A 21,674-nucleotide genomic window follows, 5' to 3' on the forward strand; every position below is an offset into this window, starting at 1 on the left:
TGCCTCTTGCATAATTATGTCAGCCATTCTCATAATAGGCACATAAAGCCTTATTTCAGTTTTTCCCCCAAAAAACAGATTTAACAAGAGTTCTTAGGTGGATACTAAGCTAGATGTTTTTTGTTTTGTGAACAGTTTTTTTCTTTGGGGCTTTTTTAATTGCATTCTTTTATTGAGTGGGATGGAGGGAATTCATCCTTGGGACAGGCTCTTTCCTTATAGTCAGTTTTTACAGGATGTTACAGAACTTTTCAGTTTTAAAACAGATCTAAAAACAGTAAACAAGAAAAGATGAGTGAATACTTTTGCAAGGTGCAAGGGGAAGGAAAGAGGAATGACTTGGTGGCTTTGGAATAGTCCATGATGTTCTTCTCTCACCCTTTTGTATCCATGTGTGTGTGCGTGCCAACTCGCTTCATTCGTGTCCAACTCTGTGTGACCCTGCCAGGCTCCTCTGTCTATGGGATTCTTCAGGAAAGAATACTGGAGTGGGTTGCCATGCCCTCCTGCAGGTGATCTTCCCGACCCAAGGATTGAACCCAAGACTCCTGTGTCTCTGCATTGGCAGTCAGGTTCTTTACCACTAGCGCCTCCTGAGAAGCCTCTTTATATCCATAGATTATACTAATTAAACAGAGCACTCTGTTCCTATCATAACAGAGCAGTGTTAGGCATATCTGTGGTGAACATACATTTTAGTTTTCTAAGTGGTTACATAAAACAATGGAAAACTATTTTCTCTGTTTAAAAACTAAAGGTTTTTCCTTCCATTTCATAGTTTTTAAAGACCCAATATTGGAGCAAGGAGTTTTTAACTAATGACATACTACTAAAGAGTTTTGTTCATATTTGTAGAATCAGTGTATAAAAAGCCATTGTTTTTTCCTGAAGTATTTTGATACATTAAACTGAGCAAAACTAGAGACCCAGCAGTGAATCAGTATTTCTGCCAGCTCACCTAAGACTTTTTTGGGGCATCTGTTTTGTGCAACGTGCTTATTGATAAGGGCTGAATACAGGGCCACGTGTCTAGACTGTAGGTTCCCCAATGGCTTGCTTGTCTTCCCAAGCCCAAGTGTCAAGAAAAACACCAAGCATCATTCTGTTTGTTGTCAGGAAGAATGAATTGAGAAAGTACCATTGATACATATACACTAACATGTATAGAAGAGACAGCTAGTGGGAAGCTGCTGCATAACACAGGGAGCCCAGCCTGGGACTCTGGGATGACCTAGAGGGGTGGGGTGGGGAGGGGCGGCGGGAGGTTCAAGAGGGAGGGGACATATATATATATTTATATAGTTATAACTGATTCACATCATTGTACAGCAGAAACCAACACAACATTGAAAGCAATTATCCTCCAATTAAAAAATAAATTAAAAAACAAAAACAATACTTGTTGACTGTAAACAAATAGACTGCCAGGTACTTCTCCACAAGTGCATTTACTTGGGATCAGCAAAGAATTGCCATTTGAGGATCTGCGACTATAGCTTTTTGTTTTTTGTGGGTTTTTTGTGACCATAGTTTTAAAAGATGCTTGCTCCTTGGAAGAAAAGCTATGACCAAACTTGACAGCATATTAAAAAGCAGAGACATCACTTTGCCAACAAAAGTCTGTCTAGTCATAGCTATGGTTTTTCCAGTAGTCACATATGGATGTGAGAGTTGGACTATAAAGAAAGCTGAGCGCCGAAGAATTGATGCTTCAGAACTGTGGTGTTGGAGAAGACTCTTGTGAGTCCCTTGGACTGCAAGGAGATCCAACCAGTCCATCCTAAAGAAAATCAGTCCTGATTATTCATTGGAAGGACTGATGCTGAAGCTGAAACTCCAACACTTTGGCCACCTGATACGAAGAACTGACTCATTGGGAAAGACCCTGATGCTGGGCAAGACTGAAGGCAGGAGAGAAGGGGATGACAGAGGATAAGATGGTTGGATGATATCACCGACTCCATGGACATGAGTTTGAGCAGGCTCCGGGAGTTGGTGGTAGACAGGGAAGCCTGGCATGCTCCAGTCCGTGGGGTCACAAAGAGTCAGACATGACTGAGAGACTGAACTGAACTGAACTGACCATGGGTGAGCCATGTGCAAATCCCTGCTGCCAAGCCACAAGAAGAGGGGACCTTGCTTAAAGAGGGGGAGAGGAAGCTGGGAGGGTGATAGTGAACAAAGAGTCCGTTGGATGAACTGAGAGTTTGAAGAATAGTGGCTTTTCATTGGCTGGTTGTGAGCTCTTGCCAGGCAAGAAGAGAAGACTGTCTTCTCCCTGTTTGGGCTCTGTCTTCATAGGGCGTGAGAACCTTCTGGCCTTCCAACTCAATTTTAACTGAGGTTTCTGTTTATTAACTTTTGTACACTTTACATGTGTTAACTCATTCAGTCATTACAATAACCCTATCCTATTTTTATCCCCATTTTGCAGGTAAGAAAATTGAGACGTAAGGGGGGGATAATTGATTTGCCCGAAGTCCGAGGGACACTAAGTGGCAGAAACAGGATCCAAACCCAGATAGCTTGAGACTACAGCATCTTTGCGCCAGTCACTGTACTCTGCTACCCTTCTGCTCGGGACAAAACTGTTGAATTCACGAGTAAATATCCTAATGGAGTCATACGGATGAGACCATCCATTGTGACGGGCTGGTGATAGTTAATTAGACTTACAGCATGGACTTGAAACATGCTTGATTATAATTAACATCAAATTTGAAGTTAGCATCTATCCCATGTGTGAGTGCCTGACTTCAGCTCCCCTCCAGCATTCTCGTTGCCAACATTTCCCCGGACCAAAGGGAGCCTGCTTTTGTTTCCACACCCAGCTCTCTTTCAAAGACTGAAACCACAGTAGGCCAGGCCAGGGGAGACTGAATGGGGTTAGACAGCCAGTGGGGGTGGGAGTCATGAGCAACAATGAACCAGCGGCATTAAAAGCTGCATGGCGCTTACTCTCCCTGGAAACGCTCTGCCACAGGCAGGAAGTATGATTTAATCCTGGTGAAGATAATTCCATTTCATACCCTAGAATAGACTGTCCCTGTAACAGAATTTTATTTTCAGTCTTGCCCTGGGAAGCCCTACCAGTAAGTCATCCAGTGTACATTATTTGTCCTATTAGCTGAACTGAACAAAATAGAGCCCATCACCTTTTCCATTAAAAGGCTCTTAAAAGAGGCTGCGAGAACCTGCTGCCCCAACAGAAGGTGCCTGGACCATGGCCCAACGGTGCCCTGGGCAGGGTTTGCAGGAGGGGGAAGACTGCAATCCAGTCAAAAGAGCCACTGTTGATCTTGAAGGAGCATCAGCTACAGATGACACAATGATTCTGTCCCCACTCCAGCTCTGAGGCCCCTCTTTTGGTCACTGTTGTGAAGCAGCCTTAGGCAGAGAGATTAAAAAAAAATAATAAAGGCAGCAAATATACGCAAGGAACTTGCTGAGTTCTAAGTGCTTGGCACACACTGCTCACTTAGACATCTCTGTAACACTGTGTGGAAAGCCCAGCTTCAATCCCCATTTTACAGATGAGGAAACTGAGGTTCAGAGAGGTGAGATGACTAGCCCAGCATCACAGGGTAGAAAGCGTAGAGCCAGGATTCACTCTCAGGTGGTCTGGCTCCAGGGTCCATGCCCTCGTCACTGCCCTTTCCCTGGACTGTCAGTGCCTCAGATACCCCATCCTGTTGACCATAAGACAGAAACTTGTTTCAAAAAAATGGGGAGCAAGCAAATGAGAATGAGAAAACCTGAAGGTTTGGTCTTCTCTCCATAGTAGCCAAGAATTTCTTCTTAACAAAATTTGACTTTTGGTCAACCAAGACGTTTGCGAGATTATCTACTGGAATCAAAGCCTGTTGCCCTGCCCTTAAGATGACTGTGGCAAAGGACCCCCCTGATGCTACTGACAGACTGAGCCCCACCACTGAGGCTTTGCTTGTCCAGCCCACCCCACCACCCCCAAAAGACCCGGGCTGTGATGCCAAGGAGCATGAGCAACCATTCCCCACGTCTGCAGAGATGCTCCTTCTTGGGATGGGGCCTCTTGGCAGCAAAGGTGACAGAGTGGCAGAGCTTGTGCTGCCTCGCCATCTTACTCATCAGTGTCCCTCTCCGCCCTCCCTCAGGCGCCTTCCTTCTCTTTAGCCTGTCCTTATCCTCACAATGTTGTCTACTTATCATTTTTAAAGAGTTAGATAATTAAGGAGTTAACTTCGAGTCTCTAAGATAGGACTCCTCCCAGGGGTGCTCCCTGTGTAAGGAGGTGATCGCTAAGCCTAGCCAGTGGAGGGAAAGAGGGGCGTCCTGGCAGAGCTCCTCAATTTCTGGCAGTTCTCACTGCCATTAGGAGCCTCAGGCTCACTGGAAAGCTCTTCCAGATGAGTTCAACTGGGCTGCTTGTCCCCAGAGTGGTTTCTGAGCAGGATGAAAGAGAGTGGCCTTTGATGGTTCACCAGTCCCCACGTTTCCTCCCCCCACTCCCCCCCACCCCACGCTGTCTTCCCCTTTAGCACACTCAGATCCCTTTGCAGGAAGGCAGATGGGGCGACACTTAGGTAGATTGCCAGCCCCCTTCCTGTAGTGTGGAGCAGAGGTTTCCAAGCACTAATCTGTACCAGAAACACCTGGGAGCATGTTTAAAATGCATATTCCTGGGCCCCAGACCCAGAGATTCTGATTTGGAAAGAATATGAATTTTTTATTCATTTTAATTCAAATATATTGGGCTTCCCTAGTGGCTCAGTTGGTAAAGAATTTGCCTGCAATGCAGGAGACCAGGTTCAATCCCTGGGTCAGGAAGATGCCATGGAGAAGGATGTGGCAACCTACTCTAGTAATCTTGCCTGGAGAATCCCATGGACAGAAGAGCCAGGCAGGCTACAGTCCATGGGATCACAGAGTTGGACACAACTATGCAACTAACTTTCACTTTCACTTTAATTGAAGTATAGTTGATTTACAATATTGTGTCTGTCTCTACAGTAGAAAGTGACTCAGTTTTACACACATTTACATTCTTTTTTTAACTATTCTTTTCCAAAAATAAATAAAAATAAAATAAAATATTCTTTTCCATTATAGTTTATTCCAGGAGATCTGGCCAAGAAGTTCATTTGGGTTTTCTGTAAGATACCAAACCTCAATGAACTTTTTGGTCAGCCCAGCAGTTTGCTGTGCCCTACAGTAGGACCTTGTTGTTTATCCATTCGAAATGTAATAGTTTGCATCTACTGACCCCACATTCCCAGTCCATCCCTCTCCCTCCCCTAAGAATCTGCATTGTTGACAAGTACCCCTGGGCGAATGTGATGCGGAGGGCTGTGAAATACTAACATGGAGTCACTTCTGTCCTTGTTGGTTTAAAGGGTCCCTCTCTGAACAGAACTGGGACAGACCCAGTGCTTTTCTCAGTTTCTACCAATACTCCTGTCTTCTCAGTCTATAATAAGAGAGAGCTGTTAGTACAGCTGAGCATACCTAAACAAGTTTAGCAAAACTCAGCTAAACTTGAAGGCAATAAAAACCTCCAAAAGATACTGATTTTGATAAGCAGTGTCATTCTGCTCCTGCAAGTTACCAGTGGAGTCAGGGGTACCAATGCTAGGATCTAGATAGATGTGTGGTAGACAGTGAAAGAAAAATGCCTTTTGAATCTCTCCACAGAATGAAGCACATATTCTCTGGAGAACCCTGAACCTCTGATTCTAGGTGTGGAATCCAAGCTTAGCTCTAGAATACCATGTTCTTTAAGCTGCAATAAGATACAGCTTCCTAATGCGTCTCACTTTGTTGAATTCTGTCTTCTTGCCTCTGTTGCATTGTCTGTCTTTGAGTATTATGTCTGTCTCTCTTTTATACACACAACCAGAAACTCGCAAACAAGTGTTTCTATGTATCCTTTCAGCTTAGAATTAAGGAATTAGATAATCCTCTGTAAAAAATTTTGTAAGCCTCTTTTTTATTGCTGTACACACAATATGTACATAAAGGAAATTATCCAAGGAAAACTGCTGAGTAGTTTTTGGTTCAGCAAGACAGAAATTTTATACATAGGTTCATGTAAAAGAAATTAGGAAGGATCATGAATAAAATATCACTTATCTGCCTGAGAGAGGGCCTTGACAGAAGTCAGGAGTTATATAATTGCTTTGAATTCAAGCCAGTCCTTCCTGTTTAAAAAGGATACTCCCTTTTCTTTTGAAAATGTTAACCATTTCCACCACCACCCCCAATTTTATCTGCTGAAAAGCTTTTGTAATCCATCGTAGTCCAATGGTATGTTATAGTCTGCCACTAATTTCTCTATTAAAGCTATAAAATATGAACATCTATTGCCAGAATTTTGCCTTAATCCAGCTCCCTGTGTTGTTTGTGCCTTGGTGTCTGCCTTGCCTTCAGCCCGCTTCCAACTGATGCTGGACCTGATGGACAGGTGCAGGACCAGGATAGGGGACAAGAGAGTCCCAGGCTTGTCTTCTAAAGTTAGTTTGAGTCTCAGCTGTGTGATCTTTCATAGGTCACTTAATTGCTCTGCGTTTCAGTCTCCTTGTCTAAAACATGAGGATAAAGAACCCACGTCAGAGGTCTGTTGCAAGGTTAAAGTGGGATAATTATGCAGAGTGCCACACTTAGGCTCTGCACCTGGCAAGTAGTAGCAGCCCTGTGAATATGGAGATCTTTCCCTTCCCTTCTCAAGCTAAAGGGCAAGGACTGAACCTAAGTGACTCCCGAGATTGCACCCAGCACTAGCAATCAGCGCTTCTGAGTATATGATGTGAGAAAAACAAGAGGAAAAACTACTGGATTACTAGGACTTAAGGGCCTCCATGTAAACATTTCAGAGTGTTGAAAATACAATGAAAACAAAAAAAGACCAAGAAGTCAGGAAATCGTCACCTTGACCATTTGGCCCAGAGAACAGGAAAACTGTAAGATTCAGTTTCCTCAACTGAAAGTAGAATCAGCCAGGAAGCTTCGGAAAACAATGTTTGGCTAGCCTGACAGTGATCTTTAACGATGATGCAAAGAAGGCACAGCTTAACCATTCAGATTTAAAAAAAAAAAAAAAGTACTGATTTTATCTATGTATTTATTTATTTTAAAGCATTGTTTATTGTTGTCTGTGCCGGGTCTTTGTTGCAGCATGCAGGCTTTCTCTAGTTGTGGAGCAGGGGCTACTCTTGCTGTGGAGCCTGCACTCTTAAGTGCCTGGGCTTTAGTCGTTGTGGCTTAGTTGTGGCTTAGTTGCCACATGCCACAATCAAGGCATGGGGGACCTTCCCAGACCAGGGATCGAACTTGTGTCCCCTGCATTGGCAAGCGGATTCTTAACCACTGGACCACCAGGGAAGCCCCTTTGTATTTATTTTTATAAATACATCAGGGCACGACAATCAAATGCCTTTCCAGTGTGGGCACTGAAAACCTCTAGACTCTTTTTTGGCCATGCTGCACGATATGCGGGATCTTAGTTCCCCCGATCAGGGATGGAACTTGTGCCTTCTGCATTGAAAGCTTAGAGTCTTAACCTCTAGACTACCAGGGAAGTCCCCCTTGAGCTCTTTTGCCTACTCTGTACTTACAGTCAGAGGAGCCATAAACGTTTATGGAGCGGCCAAATAATGTGGAGCCTTGGGTCAGTAAGGTCTTAACCAACATGCACTGAAACTGCTGGTGAACACCCTGGAGTTGTGAGGGGACACTGGTATCTCCTGTTTGTGCATCTCTTACATGCTTAACTGCCACCTCTGTATCTCAACCCAAACCCAACAAATCAGGATGGTTGCAGAATGTTGGGAAGTCTAGTTTCCCACCCAAGGACAAAACAGCTTAACCTGGGGACTTCCCTGGAGGTCCACAGATTGGGACAATGTGCTACTAATGCAGGGGGTGTGGGTTCAACCCCTGGTCAGGGAATTAGGATCCCATATGCCGTGCAACTTGGCCAAAAGATAAAAATAAAATAAAATAGCCAAATTTCATTTTGAAATGAACATCAGGCTTACGCATTGGGTCATCAGGCTTGTTTACCATGTAATGGTAGCCATTTGGCCACAGGCCAAGAAGTACACTATAGCAGCTCCTCAGATCCTGAGCAGGGGAGCTCAAGAATCCTTCAGTCTTTCACCATCTGTGGAAAAAGAGAAAACACTCCTCCTGGCAATCAGGCTCCTTCTGTCATTTTTTATATGTATCACTTGGTGATTGCGGCCATGAAAGTAAAAGATGCTTACTCCTTGGAAGGAAAGTTATGACCAACCTAGACAGCATATTAAAAAGCAGAGACATCACTTTGCCAACAAAGGTCCATCTAGTCAGGGCTATGGTTTTTCCAGTGATCATGTATGGATGTGAGAGTTGGACTATAAAGAAAGCTGAGCGCCAAAGAATTGATGCATTTGAACTGTGGTGTTGGAGAAGACTCTTGAGAGTCCCTTGGACTGCAAGGAGATCCAACCAGTCCATCCTAAAGGAGATCAATCCTGGGTGTTCATTGGAAAGACTGATGTTGAAGCTGAAACTCCAGTACTTTGGCCACCTGATGTGAAGAGCAGACTCATTTGAAAAGACCCTGATGCTGGGAAAGATTGAGGGAAGGAGGAGAAGGGGACGACAGAGGATGAGATGGTTGGATGGCATGACCGACTCAATGGACATGGGTTTGGGTGGACTCCGGGAGTTGGTGATGGACTGGGAGGCCTGGCGTGCTGCAGTTCATGGGGTCGCAAAGAGTCGGACACGACTGAGAGACTGAAATGAACTGGAGTGGATCAGGCAGAGAAAAATAAAAAGTGACTTGCAGATAAAGAGACTAAAATGGATGGTTGGGTTACTCTCATAAAGTACCCTCTGAATGGTAGGATAGATCATGCCATCATGCCAGGTCAGTGCCATACCTGCCTGTGACAGAGTGAGGGACAAGCCACACAGTACTCTTAAGAGTCTGAAAAATGCCACAAGCGTTTTACTTTACTTTTGGATGGACTATAATAATAGCTTTTGTCATTGTTTAGTTGCTAAGTCATGTCCAGTTCTTGTGCCACCCCATGGGTTCCCTGCCAGGCTCCTCTGTACATGGGATTAGCTACCATTTCTTGACTATTTCCCATGGGACAAGCACTATGTTAAGTGCCTTACAGGTGTTATCTTATTTGATCTCCACAGCAATACTAAAAAATAGATACTATTTTCCCTGTGTTTATATTTGTTTCTGTTTGGATTACCATTTCCCACCCCAGCATTCTCTACCTTACCATCTCTAACTCCCAAGAAAGAGAATATATTAGCATTTACTGTCTCCCTGATGGACCCTCAGGACAGTCTCATCGTGCCCTGTATATATGTCTCAGTTTACTTCATTCACAAGAGGTGGAAGCCCCTGAGATAGTCACCTGGACCTGTAAGCTCTGTTAAATTATAATCAGTCTCAAGCCCACAACCCTCCCCAACCTCTCAAACTCTTTTTATTGGCCCCAATTTATGGTCAGTCCACAAAATCTACATTCTCTCTCCTCCATCTTGCTCTAGTTGGTTTACCTAAAATACTGTACCACTTCATTAGTTACTAGCTCACAAGTCATGTCCTCCCAAACCTCCATGTGTCTCTGTTCCCTTCTTCTGCTTTATATTATATAAATGTGTACCTAGTGTTTTCTGTCTTCCCACTGGAATGTAAACTTTGTGAGAGAAGGGGCTTTTGTTTACTAGTAAACAACAATATCCCTAATACCCAAAACAGTACCTGGCATATTATTCTTCCTCAATAGCTATTTCTTGAACAAATGAATCCGTAAGTGAGAAAACTGAGATATAGAATGAATAAGCAGTCTGTCCCTATTCACATTGCTGCTAAGCGAACACCTCACACCTGTGTGATTGCAAAGCCCTGGTCCATAAGCACCACGTTGTTCAGCTTCTTGCTGGATTATGTGAATGCAGCATAAGCAAGAATACTCTGCTTGACTGAGAGGAATCAACAATCAGTTCAGTTCAGTTCGGTCGCTCAGGTGTGTCCGACTCTTTGAAACCCCATGAACCGCAGCATGCCAGGCCTCCCTGTCTATCACCAACCCCCGGAGTCTACCAAAACCCATGTCCATCGAGTCAATGATGCCATCCAACCATCTCATCCTCTGTCATCCCCTTCTCCTCCTGCCTTCAATCTTTCCCAGCATCAGGGTCTTTTCAAATGTGTCAGCTCTTCACATCAGGTGGCCAAAGTACTGGAGTTTCAGCTTCAACATCAGTCCTTCCAATGAACACCCAGGACTGATCTCCTTTAGGATGGACTGATTGAATCTCCTTGCAGTCCACGGACTCTCAAGAGTCTTCTCCAACACCACAGTTCAAAAGCATCAATTCTTCTGTGCTCAGCTTTCTTTATAGTCCAACTCTCACATCCATACATGACCACTAGAAAAACCATAGCCTTGACTAGACGGACCTTTTTCAGCAAAGTGATGTCTCTGCTTTTTAAATATGTTGTCTAGGTTGGTCATAACTTTCCTTCCAAGAAGTAAGTGTCTTTTAATTTCTTGGCTGCAGTCGTCATCTGCAGTGATTTTGGAGCCCAGAAAAATAAAGTCAGCCATTGTTTCCACTATTTCTCCATCTATTTGCCATGAAGTGATGGGACCAGAGGCCATGATCTTAGTTTTCTGAATGTTGAGCTTTAAGCCAACTTTTTGACTCTCCTCTTTCACTTTCGTCAAGAGGCTCTTTAGTGCTTCTTCACTTTCTACCATAAGGCTGGTGTCATCTGCATATCTGAGGTTGTTGATATTTCTCCTGGCAATCTTGATTCCAGCTTGTGCTTCCTCCAGCCCAGTATAATCAACATTGGGGTGTCAGTATTAGGAACTTATCAATTGGGCAAAATTCTGCAGGACCAAAGTTTACATTATATGATTATGTGATTTAAAAAAAAAAAAAAAATATATATATATATATATATATATATATATTTGGTCATTCAGATCACCAAAATATTTTTGGTACATATTTGGTCTTCGTCCGCTGTTCCTGACCACAGCTCCTATAACCCTTGGAATTTCCTAAGTGATGAGAGTGATAAAGGTGCTTTGTTAAGTTAATAAGATGACTTTTGGAAAGCACTCAAGAATGGGGGCTGCTTGCCCGTGGAGCCAGCTGTGTGATTAAGGGGTCAGAACTTCAATCCCACTCCCACCCTACCCCCAGCCTCTACCTCTGGCAGGGGAGAGAGGATGGAGGATGGATCAGTCACCAATGGCCAGTAGTTTAATCAATTGTGACTATGTAATGAAGCCACCGTAAAAACTCAAGAGATCAGAGTTGGGAGAGTTTCCAGGTTGGTGAACACGTGCAGACTTAGGGAGAATGGCATGGAAATTCCACACCTTTGCCCCATACCTTACCCTGTATGTCTCTTTTTCTGGCTATTGGTTTGTGTCCTTTAATATCCTTCATAATAAATCAATAAACTAGTGAGTAAACTGGTTTTTCTGAGTTCTGTGAGCCATTCTAGCATGTGACTCGACCTCAAGGAGTGGGTCATAGGAACCTCTGATTTATAGCCAGTTGGTCAGTAATGTGAGTAATAATCTGAGTTTGTGACAGGCGTTTGAAGGGGAGGGTGGTCTTGGGGACTGAGCCATTAACCTGTGGAATGTGATTCTATATCAGAGTAGATAGTGTTAGAATTAAGCTAAACAGTAGGACAACCCGTAGGTGTCCATAGCATTGTTTATTGTAGGGAAGCCTATACATACACACACACGCACACACACACACATACACTCATTGGAATTGGGTCCAGGAACCTAATTTACATTGGGAACAGTTTTTTTTAGTTGTTATCAAACAAAATGGAGTAACTGATATTTGAGGAACTAACAAATTCATTGTCTTTACACCATAAGCCATTAGCCTAGATAAAAACAATTTATAACTTATCCTTTTTTGAAATGATTTAAAAGAAGATGAAAGCTATGCTGGGGTAAAGAGGAGTAGGGCAGGGCCTGGGTGTACTGTGACATGTTCAAGCAGTGAAGCAGCTGATGCCCGTGTAAAAACATGGAATGGAAGTAGTGATATAATCGGAAAAGTAGACCTCGAAAATGCCATGTACACGATGACAACTCTGAAAATGCTATGTGTTAGCAATAGAATTTTAAGAGACCTTGAAGTTCATAAATAGTGATTCTTTTTGGTTTTCTCATGTGGCTTTCTTTCGTTATTTCATGTGGGTCTTGATGTTTAGATGTTCCTATTGGACTGTTACTACTCAGATGATTAAATATACGTAAAAAAGAAGAAATGCAGTGTACCACAGTGTGAGCCAAGCGGACACGTCATCCCATCTGCTCTGCGTCCTGTTCCTCCCTGCTGTCCACCTCCAATGAGCACCAACACTCAGCACTGCCTTCGCTTAGGCTGAACGCCCACCCCCAGCCTCCCTGTCCTCTGACGATCTCCGCTGCGTGTTATAGACCACCTGTCCTCTGACTGCATTTTCTCCCTGACCCTCTTGATTACTCTCAGATGCTTCTCTCTCTAGTTTTCTGAGGCTTTTATCCCACTGCTCCTGCCCTCCTCAGCTCCTGAAATGAGGACTTGTGAGTGTCCTTTCCCTGGCCAGAGCACTCACCCCGGCCTTTTCTACTGCACCCTCATCCGTGTCTCACTGCTTCTTCCTGTGCGCGCGGGCCAGCACTCGGAGCCCTGCCCGAGGATATCCTGCAACTGTTCTGACATGAACTGTTCCTTCTCTCACTCTGAATTCGCTGCTCTCAAAGCCTTTGTCTTTTTTCCAGACCGGTCAGGTTCTTTGTTAACGAACCATAAAAATCCACTCTGGCTGACTGAAACAGAAAAAGAATTCAGTGAAAGACTGTTGAGAGCTCTGAGAGTTACTGGGAAAGCTAATGAAGGAGGATTAGTAAACGTGGCGGGACAAGCTGGGGAGCCGGGCAGCTGGAACCATGAGAACCGTGGCCTCAGGGCTGGTTTGGAGGGGCGGTGCTGCCACCCTGCTGGACAGTGAGCAGTGTAGCCGGCCCCCCCGGTACTGGATGCCAGATTCCGCCAATGATTCCTCTGCCAGAACAGAGACTTCTCTGGCCTTGCCTCTCTGCACCACTAGCTCCTGGTTAGACCTAGGCAGAAACATCAGCCAAGTCACAGCCCATCCACTGGCTGCAGGGGGGATGCAGACAGGGGCATCTCCTGGTGCTGTGAGAGCTGGGCTTGGCCTGCTGCCCCACCTCTTACAGTGGGAAATAACTCTGTTTCCAGACAAGAACAAAAAAGCGAAACAAAAGGCCACATGGCCCATCCCCAATTCAGGACAGTTGTTTTATTAAACTTTCTACAACTTCCTTAAGTCCTTGAAGCTGTTTCTTCTAACCTCTCACTCAGCAAGAACTCTGGAACTTAGTTTAATGCAAAATGAAAGCCTTAGGGGTCACAGATTTATATACGAAATGTTCGTAACAACATGATTTAGAATAGCAAAAAGGAAAAAAAGGAGTCAGCCTGAGTTTTCAACAATAAAGGAATAGTTGGATAAATTATGATATATCCATAGGATTAAATATATGCAGTAATTAAAAATCATGAATTTTAAAAACTTTTTACAACACACAAAAGTATAACTGACAAGAACTTCATAATATGTATATGTAAGCTCTCAGAATTATATATGTGCATACATGAACATATTTTATAGTGATATATAAATGTATATATAATACACCAAAATGTTGACAGATTGATGAGATTAGAAGGATTATTTTTTTCTTTATGCTTTTCTGCACTTTTCACATTGAGCTGGGAAGTTATAAATATTGAAAAGAAAATCTGGTGATGGTAGCCTTCCTGTGCCACCATTTTTAACATTTGTCATGTTCTCAGTACAATTTTTCCCAGTCCAATCTTAAACTAAATAGTTTAAATTCTTACTCTTTTCTCCCAATCTTTATGTTCATGTACAGCTCCTTCATTCCATTCTGTAAGCCATTCCCCAGCCCCACTTTGCATGTGAGCTCCCCCTCTCTCCTGCTCATTTTCCCCCTCCCTGCATTTTAGCTCAGTGATTCACTGATATAACCATCTCTAGGGTTTCCACTACTCTTCTTTTAGCCAAATCTGAAGATCCTGTCTTTATTGGTTTAGCCAGGTCACCTTGTGGTTTTCTTATTTTCTAAACTAAGAAGGGTTCATTCTTAAGCGCCCTACCTGTAAGGCTTCATAGAAAGCCTCACATCACATCTGAGCTCTTCCCGTGTCTCCCGACTAGTCCCAGGACTCAGTGTTTACTCCCTTCCTCATCTGCTCATTTATCTCATTTGCCACTGTATTGGTTCCAGCATGGTGGAACCAATATCCTATACATGGAAATGTTGGTTTCAACAGGACCTGTGACCTCCAGAGACTACCTGCCTGAGCCAGCTTGGCTTTGACAATAGGTTTGAGTTCTCCCCAGCTTTATCCATGGCCCTGGAAGCTCAGTGAAACCTTGCCTGCAGCTGTGTTCCTGCAGTTCATTAGCTCTCTCCAGCTTCCACCTCTACCAGCAAGAAGCTGTGCAAGAAGGTAGTTTTCAGGCCATGGCCTCAGAGTTGGAATCTGCTTTTCTGTCCAGTCTTTTCAGATTATAGCCATAATTGGGCTCTCTGTGGGGCATCTCTAGTGGCTCAGATGGTGAAGAGTCTGCTTGCAATGCGAAAGACCCAGGTTCGATCCCTTGGTCAGGAAGATCCTCTGGAGAAAGAAATGGCAGCCCACTCCAGTGTTCTTGCCTGGAAAATCCTATGGACAGAGAAGCCTAACCGGCTACAGTCCATTGGGTCACAAAGAGTCAGACACGACTAACTTTCACACACATCTTGCTTTCAGGTGACTCAGATGATAAAGAATCCACCTGCCAATGAAAGAGACCCGGGTTCCATCCCTGGATCAATAAGATCCCCTGAAGAAGGGAATGACTGCCCACTCCAGTATTCTTGTCTGGAAAACCCCACGGGCAGGGGAGCCTGGTGGGCTACAGTCCATGGGGTCACAAAGAGTCAGACACAGCTGAGCAATTAACACTTTAACTTTCACTCCATCTGGCTTTCAAGCTCACCTTCATATGCTTAGATCACTCTCACTGACCTTCAAACCAACCTAGGACCCCGGAGGTCTTGGCCCATATTCTGTGTATGGGGTTTGTACTAGGCTAGCAGTAAAGTTCAGACTACCCTAGTTAAATATATGTTGTCATGCGTGTACCAGTGTCATATCTCAACCAACAGGACTTGACCTGTGGTGACCCAAATCTATGGAACAACAGTCCTTTTGTAACTGCTCTTAATCCTTGATCTGGCTCATCTACCCTCATGACTTCATGTTTATATTAGCCCTAACCTCTTTCTGTTTTCTGGACCCATAACTTACATTATCCTTAGCATATATATGTCTTGGGTTTCCTGCTTTCAGAGACATTTATTGATTGATTTGTTAATTCATCCAGCAGGCCCATATGAGCACCTACTGGTTGGCGCCGTAAACAATCAGAGGCTAGGCAATAAGTTAGACAAAATAAAGGGCTGTGTCAGTTGGGATGCTTTTTATTGCTAGTGACAGAAGTCCTGATTCAAACTGGCTTAAACAAAAATGGAATGTATTCCCTCACATGCCTGCCAAACCTAGGACTAGATCTGGTTTCCTTCAGGCACAGCTGGCTTCATGGATCTGAAATGCTACCTTTGGGACCTGGCCTGTCTTCATCTCTCAGCTCTGCTCCATTATGCTGTGTGACGGCTTCATTCTCAGCTCTCCACATGGTGGCAAGAGAGATACTAACAGTGCCAGGCCCACCTTCTCCTAGGCGCCAGTGCAGCAGAGAAGGTACTGCTCTCTTAGCAGCCCCAGCACATGACCTGCTATGTCTTGTGGTTACTCACTGGATTAGATGCTGTTCCCTGAACAAATGATTTTTGCCAGGGAAATTTAGGGCCCTCACTGGTCAGACTAAAGTCGTATGTCCTCTCCTTGTAGTTGAGTGTGAACTCAACTCTGTTCAAGCACTTAAGTTGAGAGCAAGGGGTACAGTGGTTCCCCTGAGGAAAAGGCAATGGATGTGAGATGGTTAAAAAAAAAAAAGAATTTTTAAGCTGTCAGTCACAGCCTTTATGCTCATGATGAATGTGTGTGATAGAGCTACAAACAAGGTCGAGTCTGGCAACAGGAGCCTTTGACTTCATGTATGACAGGCAAATGATTTCCAGCTTCCCTGTCCCTCAGTGCATTCTTTTCCTCCTTCCTTCAGCAGAATTCAATGAGTGCCTGTTTCGTCACATGGCACAGCATAGATTATACTAGAAGTTGACCGTGCTCACAAGCAGCTTACAAAACAGTGAGGTAGAAATATAGTAATAACACTGCACCCATGTTTACTGAGAATTTGTATTTTAGGAAAGAGAAAAATAAGAAAGAGAATTTCTGTGTTTTTTATAAATTAAAAAGACAATTTGAACCATTATATTGTTTAAAATCTTCTTTCCCCAGGCTGTCTTCAGTAAATTCTATTTAGTGCTTGAAATAAGTCTTTATGATATGCTTCGTTGAATGACAGAAATTCCTTAATCCACAATTTTTCAATATTTACCTAGGCTTCTGTAAGGTCTTCCCTGGTAGCTCAGTGGTGAAGAATCCACCTGCAATGCAGGAGACACAGGTTCGATCCCTGGGTCCAGGAGATGCCCTAGAGAAGAAAATGGCAACCTACTCCCGTATTCTTGCCTAGAAAATCCCATGAACTCCCAGAGGAGCCTGGCAGGCTACAGTCCATGGGGTCCCAAAAGAGTCAGACACGACTTCACAACTAAACAACAGCAATAATAAGGCTTCTGTAAAACTCAGATTTAAAACCTGTATGTAATTAAAAGCTTTCCTTCACTTAAGTTTTAAGGTTTGTTTTTTTTTTTTAGTCTTTAGGGTTTTGTGATTTTATTGTTCCTAGGACTTTTGCAGTAAGGTACCTCAAAATAAAGATACAGCAGAGGCAAACAAACAAAATGCCTTTAATTTCCACTTTTATCTTAACAGTCTCTGCTTCTGGTCTATGGCAGGTTAGTAAAGTGTCTCCCACCACTGCCCAGTCATTTCCCCTTCTATCTCCAGACATCTCTATCAGTATATTCACAGCTTGTATATAGTCAGCCAACCAGATACTGAATGGACACGTGTAGATATGTACTTCTTAAAATTTATTAATTTTTGGCTGTGCTGGGTCTTTGCTATGCAGGCTCTTCTCTAGTTGCAGTGAGTGGGGGCTTCTCTCTAGCTGCGGTGCACAGGCTTCACGTTGCGGTGGCTTCTCTTGTTGGGGAGCATGGGCTCTAGGCACGCAGGCTTCAGTATTTGCAGCAGGTGGGCTCAATAGTTGCGGCTCTCAGGCTCCAGAGCACAGACTCAATAGTTGTGGCACGCAAGCTTAGTTGCTCTGTGGCATGTGGAATCTTCTCAGATCAGGGATCAATTCCATGTCTTCTGCATTGGCAGGCGAATTCTTCACTACTGAGTCAGGGGCCCTGTACTCTTTTTTTTTTTTTTAAGGCAACAAACATGAAAATACTTTTGTGACATTCAAGATAGAACATGCAACCCTTTTTATTATTTTTTTTAGCTGCAGGTTTTACTTTGTTCTGTGCTATGGGAGAACAAAATGAGAAAAAGCAGCACAAATAATCCAAGGATTAGGGAATACATTAACATAGTGGCTCTCAACTGGAGAGTTGGCAGTGCCCAGAGACATTCTTGATCGTCTTGGCTACTGGAATCTTGTGGGTAGAGGCCAGGGATGCTGCTCAACATCCTACAGTGCACAGGACTGGCCCCCGCAAGCAAAAATAATCCAGTCCAAAATGTCAATAGTGCCGCTATTGAGAAACCTTGCATTAATAGGATTTTTAGAATTCTAAACCCTGAAAGGATTCAGAACAATCTTGTAACTCAGGCTTCAGACAAACCCAGAAACAAATGAGACTCAGAGAATTCTAGAATCCTGGAACTAACAGGAAAGGTCATCTAGTCCAGTCTCTATTTCCCACATACAGTTAGGAGTCACATAGAGGAAAGGAGACCGGAAACAGTGGAACTCCACCTCTCCAATGCATGATCAGGCAACTGGTCCGGTCTCTGCATCTCAGTTTTCATATTCTGTGAATAGGGAACCAAAAATTTGCCTCAAATGATTGCTGTGAGGATTAACTTAAAGAATACAGGAGGGAGGGGACATATGCATACTTACGGCTGCTTCACATTGTTGTATGGCAGAGACCAACACAACATTGTCCTCCAGTTAAAAATTTTAAAAAATACACCTGAGATATAGAGAAAAGAATACATGTGAGATGTTTAGTACAGTACCTGACCACAGTGGGTTGTTAATAAATAGTGGTAGTGAGAGCCGAGGTGGTAATTAAGATTACCATTGTTACCAGAAAAATAAACAACCCAATCAAAAAGTGGGCAGAAGACCTCAACAGACATGTCTCCAAAGAAGACATACAGATGGCTAATCAACACATGAAAAAAATGTTCAACACTGCTCATTATTAGAGAAATGCAAATCAAAACTACAATGAGGTATGACCTCACACTAGTCAGAATGGCCATCAATAAAAAAATCTATGAACAATAAATGGTGGAGAGGTTGTGGGGAAAAGGGAACCCTCTTGCCCTGTTGGTAGGAAAGTAAATTGATGCATGGTAGGAATGTAAATTGATGCAACTACTATGATGAACAGTATGGAGACTCCTTAAAAAACTAGGCATAAAAATATTGTATGACCCAACAATCCCACTACTGAGCATATTCCCTGAGAAAACCATAACTGAAAAAGATGCATGTACCCCAGTGTTTATTGCAGCACTATTTACAATAGCTAAGACATGGAAGCAACCTAGATGTCCATTGACAGATGAATGGATAAAGCAGTTGTGGGATGTACATACAATGAAATATCACTCAGCCATGAAAAGGAATAAATTTGAGTGAGTTCTAATGATGTGAATGAACCTAGAGCCTATTATACAGAGTGAAGTATGTTAGAGAATAACAAATATCATATATTAATGCATATATATGGAACTCGCTGTCCCATTTTCTTTCGTTCATGCTCCCTTGAGGGTCTATGAAGAAAGGTTATGGGGCAACTCATTGAGGATTAAAGAGCACTGGCCTGGAGGGCAGCTTAGTAGCTGGGACTTCAGGAGAAAGTCTGAACAAAACTTCTTCATAGGAGACAGGCAGGGGTTTGTTTAACTTGTAGGTAAGAGCTGAGGAAGACTAAAAAGGATTGGTTCCCACCAGAAAACAGGTTACTCTGTCTGACCCCAGAGCTCTTGTGAATGGTATTCTAGGTGGTCCTACCTTGTGGAAATGTGGGGCTTAGGTCACATGCCCTTTACCAAACCCTTATATTCTTCTGGTGTCACAGCTGTGACACATGTCTGTCAGAGAGGGTCCCTGCAATGCTCAGATGGTTATTTCAGCTCTAAAATTCTCTGAGGCTTCCCAGGTGGCTCAGTGGTAAAGAATCCACCTGCTGATCCCTGGGTCAGGAAGATCCCCTGAAGGAAGAAATGGCAACCCCCTCCAGTATTCTTGCCTGAAAAATCCCAAGAACAGAGGAGACTAGCAGACTACAGTCCATGGGGTTGCAAATGTCTAATAAGTTTTGTGGACCTTGTGCCGAAGTGATCATGTGACATCGTAGGCTATGCCTAGTAAGTGTGTGTTGACAACCACAGATCTGTTTTATGATTTTTGGAGTAAAAAATGTTTAATTAGGTTTTACTAATTCAGTCAACATGAACATATGATTAAGATGTGCAAAATGTTTTAAAAATAATAATAAATGATCTTGGCTCAGTGGTAAAGAATCTGCCTGCCAATGCAGGAAACACAGAAGGTTTGATCCCCTGGGTCGGGAAGATCACCTGGCAAAGGCAGTGGCAACCCACTGCAGTACTCTTGCCTGGAAAATCCTATGGATAGAGGAGCCTGGTGGGCTACAGTCCATGGAGTCACAAAGAGTTGGACACAGCTTAGCATCTAAGCAACAAACAATGATCTTACCAACAGTTCTGTGTGATAGGTTTCCTCTCATTTTCTTAAAAAACTTATAAAAATTCTTTGCAGTTACTCTATGAGTTAAATTTTAATTTCTCTTGTTAAATTCAGCAACTAAATTGTTTTTAACCAAAAAAAAAAAAATTTGTTTTTAACCAGTGGCTTTCTATAAAAAAAAAAAAAAAAAAAAAAGATTAGCAGGCTTCAAAGCATTAAAAGTCTCTGGATTACAAGTGTGGATTGAATTCTCTTGAGGGAAAATCTCATTCATTTGGTAGCCTTCTCTCAAATATCCCCCTTTTTTGGGAGTGGTTTTTTTTTTTTTTTTTTTTTGATTGAACTTCAGTGATTCTACCTCCAACAAAAATGTTCCACATAATTTAGTCATTTAAAGACATTTTCTCCTATATCTTTCATGTCAGTCCTCCAACTATTATAAAGATTGCTTTAAAAAAAATCAACACAAGTCAGCACATTAGAAAACAGTGAATCACAGCTGGTTTCCATATATTTAACATTCAAGATCCACAGAGCAGTCAGAAGAGCAACACACACCCATCCCGTGGGTGCTGGCCCAACACTGGGCACTGTATACACACCTCCCTTAGCACAAGGCAGGCCTCCCAGGTGCAGAGAAGTAAAGTAATTTTCCCCACGTCACACAGTTGATAAGCTGGGGAGCCAACAGCACAGCTCCACTTGGGTCCCAAGCACATGAGTTTGCTGCAGACTGAATCTTAACAGGGAATCACTCAAGACTTGGAATTTAAAAAAAAAAAAAAAAAAAACTCTTAAGATTAGAATGTTTTTAATTTTAAATGCCTCACTTAGAGTAGTATCCTGTGTTGTTATTTGACCTTCAACTTTTTTTTTCCCAAGGTGTTGTGTAACGGACCAGGAACATGTGTTCCTATCTGTATATCTGCCCTTCTCCTTGGGATACTGGGAATAAAGAAAGTGATCATTGTCTACGTTGAGAGCATCTGCCGAGTGGAACATTTATCCCTGTCCGGAAAGATTCTGTTTCACCTCTCCGATTACTTCATTGTTCAGTGGCCGACTCTTAAGGAGAAGTATCCGAAATCTGTGTACCTCGGGCGAATTGTTTGACCTACGACAACTTACTTCTTTAGAATTTTGCTAGCAACAGTGTTTATTGTAAATGGGGAACAAAAAAACTTGTTTTTTATAAAAAAGCTTTTGAAAATCCTGAGAATTATTGGTGGTCAAGAGTGAAGAAATGTGTCAGTAACCCAGTGAGGAAACTGAGGTTCCTCTTATAAAACAGACATTAATAAACTATTAAGTATGTATGTCTCTGTGCTCCAGATTTCCTTTCTATATAAAAGTATTTATCACTGCCTGCAAATTGTCTCCTGACTTGTTTTACTTAATATTTTTTCTAGGGCTAAATATAGAATTTGTATGATTAGCCACGTTTCCTGTTCTATAGGTTTTTTGTTTGGTTGGTTTTTTTTTTTTTACAGTATTCTACATTATAGAAAGAAAAATATTTCTTAGTTTTTGTTCAGACACAACAGGCTTTATTTCCTGTATGGAAACAGAG

The 21,674-nt window shown here is 42.9% G+C and overlaps 1 protein-coding gene across 1 annotated transcript in view; it reads left to right on the forward strand.

Annotated features, from left to right (window-relative positions):
• The window catches only part of ALG14 (ALG14 UDP-N-acetylglucosaminyltransferase subunit), a 97,419-nt gene extending 75,999 nt beyond the window's left edge, over nt 1-21,420 (forward strand). Inside the window, exon 4 of the mRNA XM_043876628.1 lies at nt 20,987-21,420. Coding sequence (XP_043732563.1) covers nt 20,987-21,217 — 231 coding nt within the window. The 3' untranslated portion in view covers nt 21,218-21,420. The remainder of the gene's footprint in view (nt 1-20,986) is intronic.
• Nucleotides 21,421-21,674: the final 254 nt, after the last annotated feature.

This window comes from Cervus elaphus, chromosome 20 (genome assembly GCF_910594005.1).
Source record: "Cervus elaphus chromosome 20, mCerEla1.1, whole genome shotgun sequence".
In the NCBI taxonomy this organism is placed as follows: Eukaryota; Metazoa; Chordata; class Mammalia; order Artiodactyla; family Cervidae; genus Cervus; species Cervus elaphus.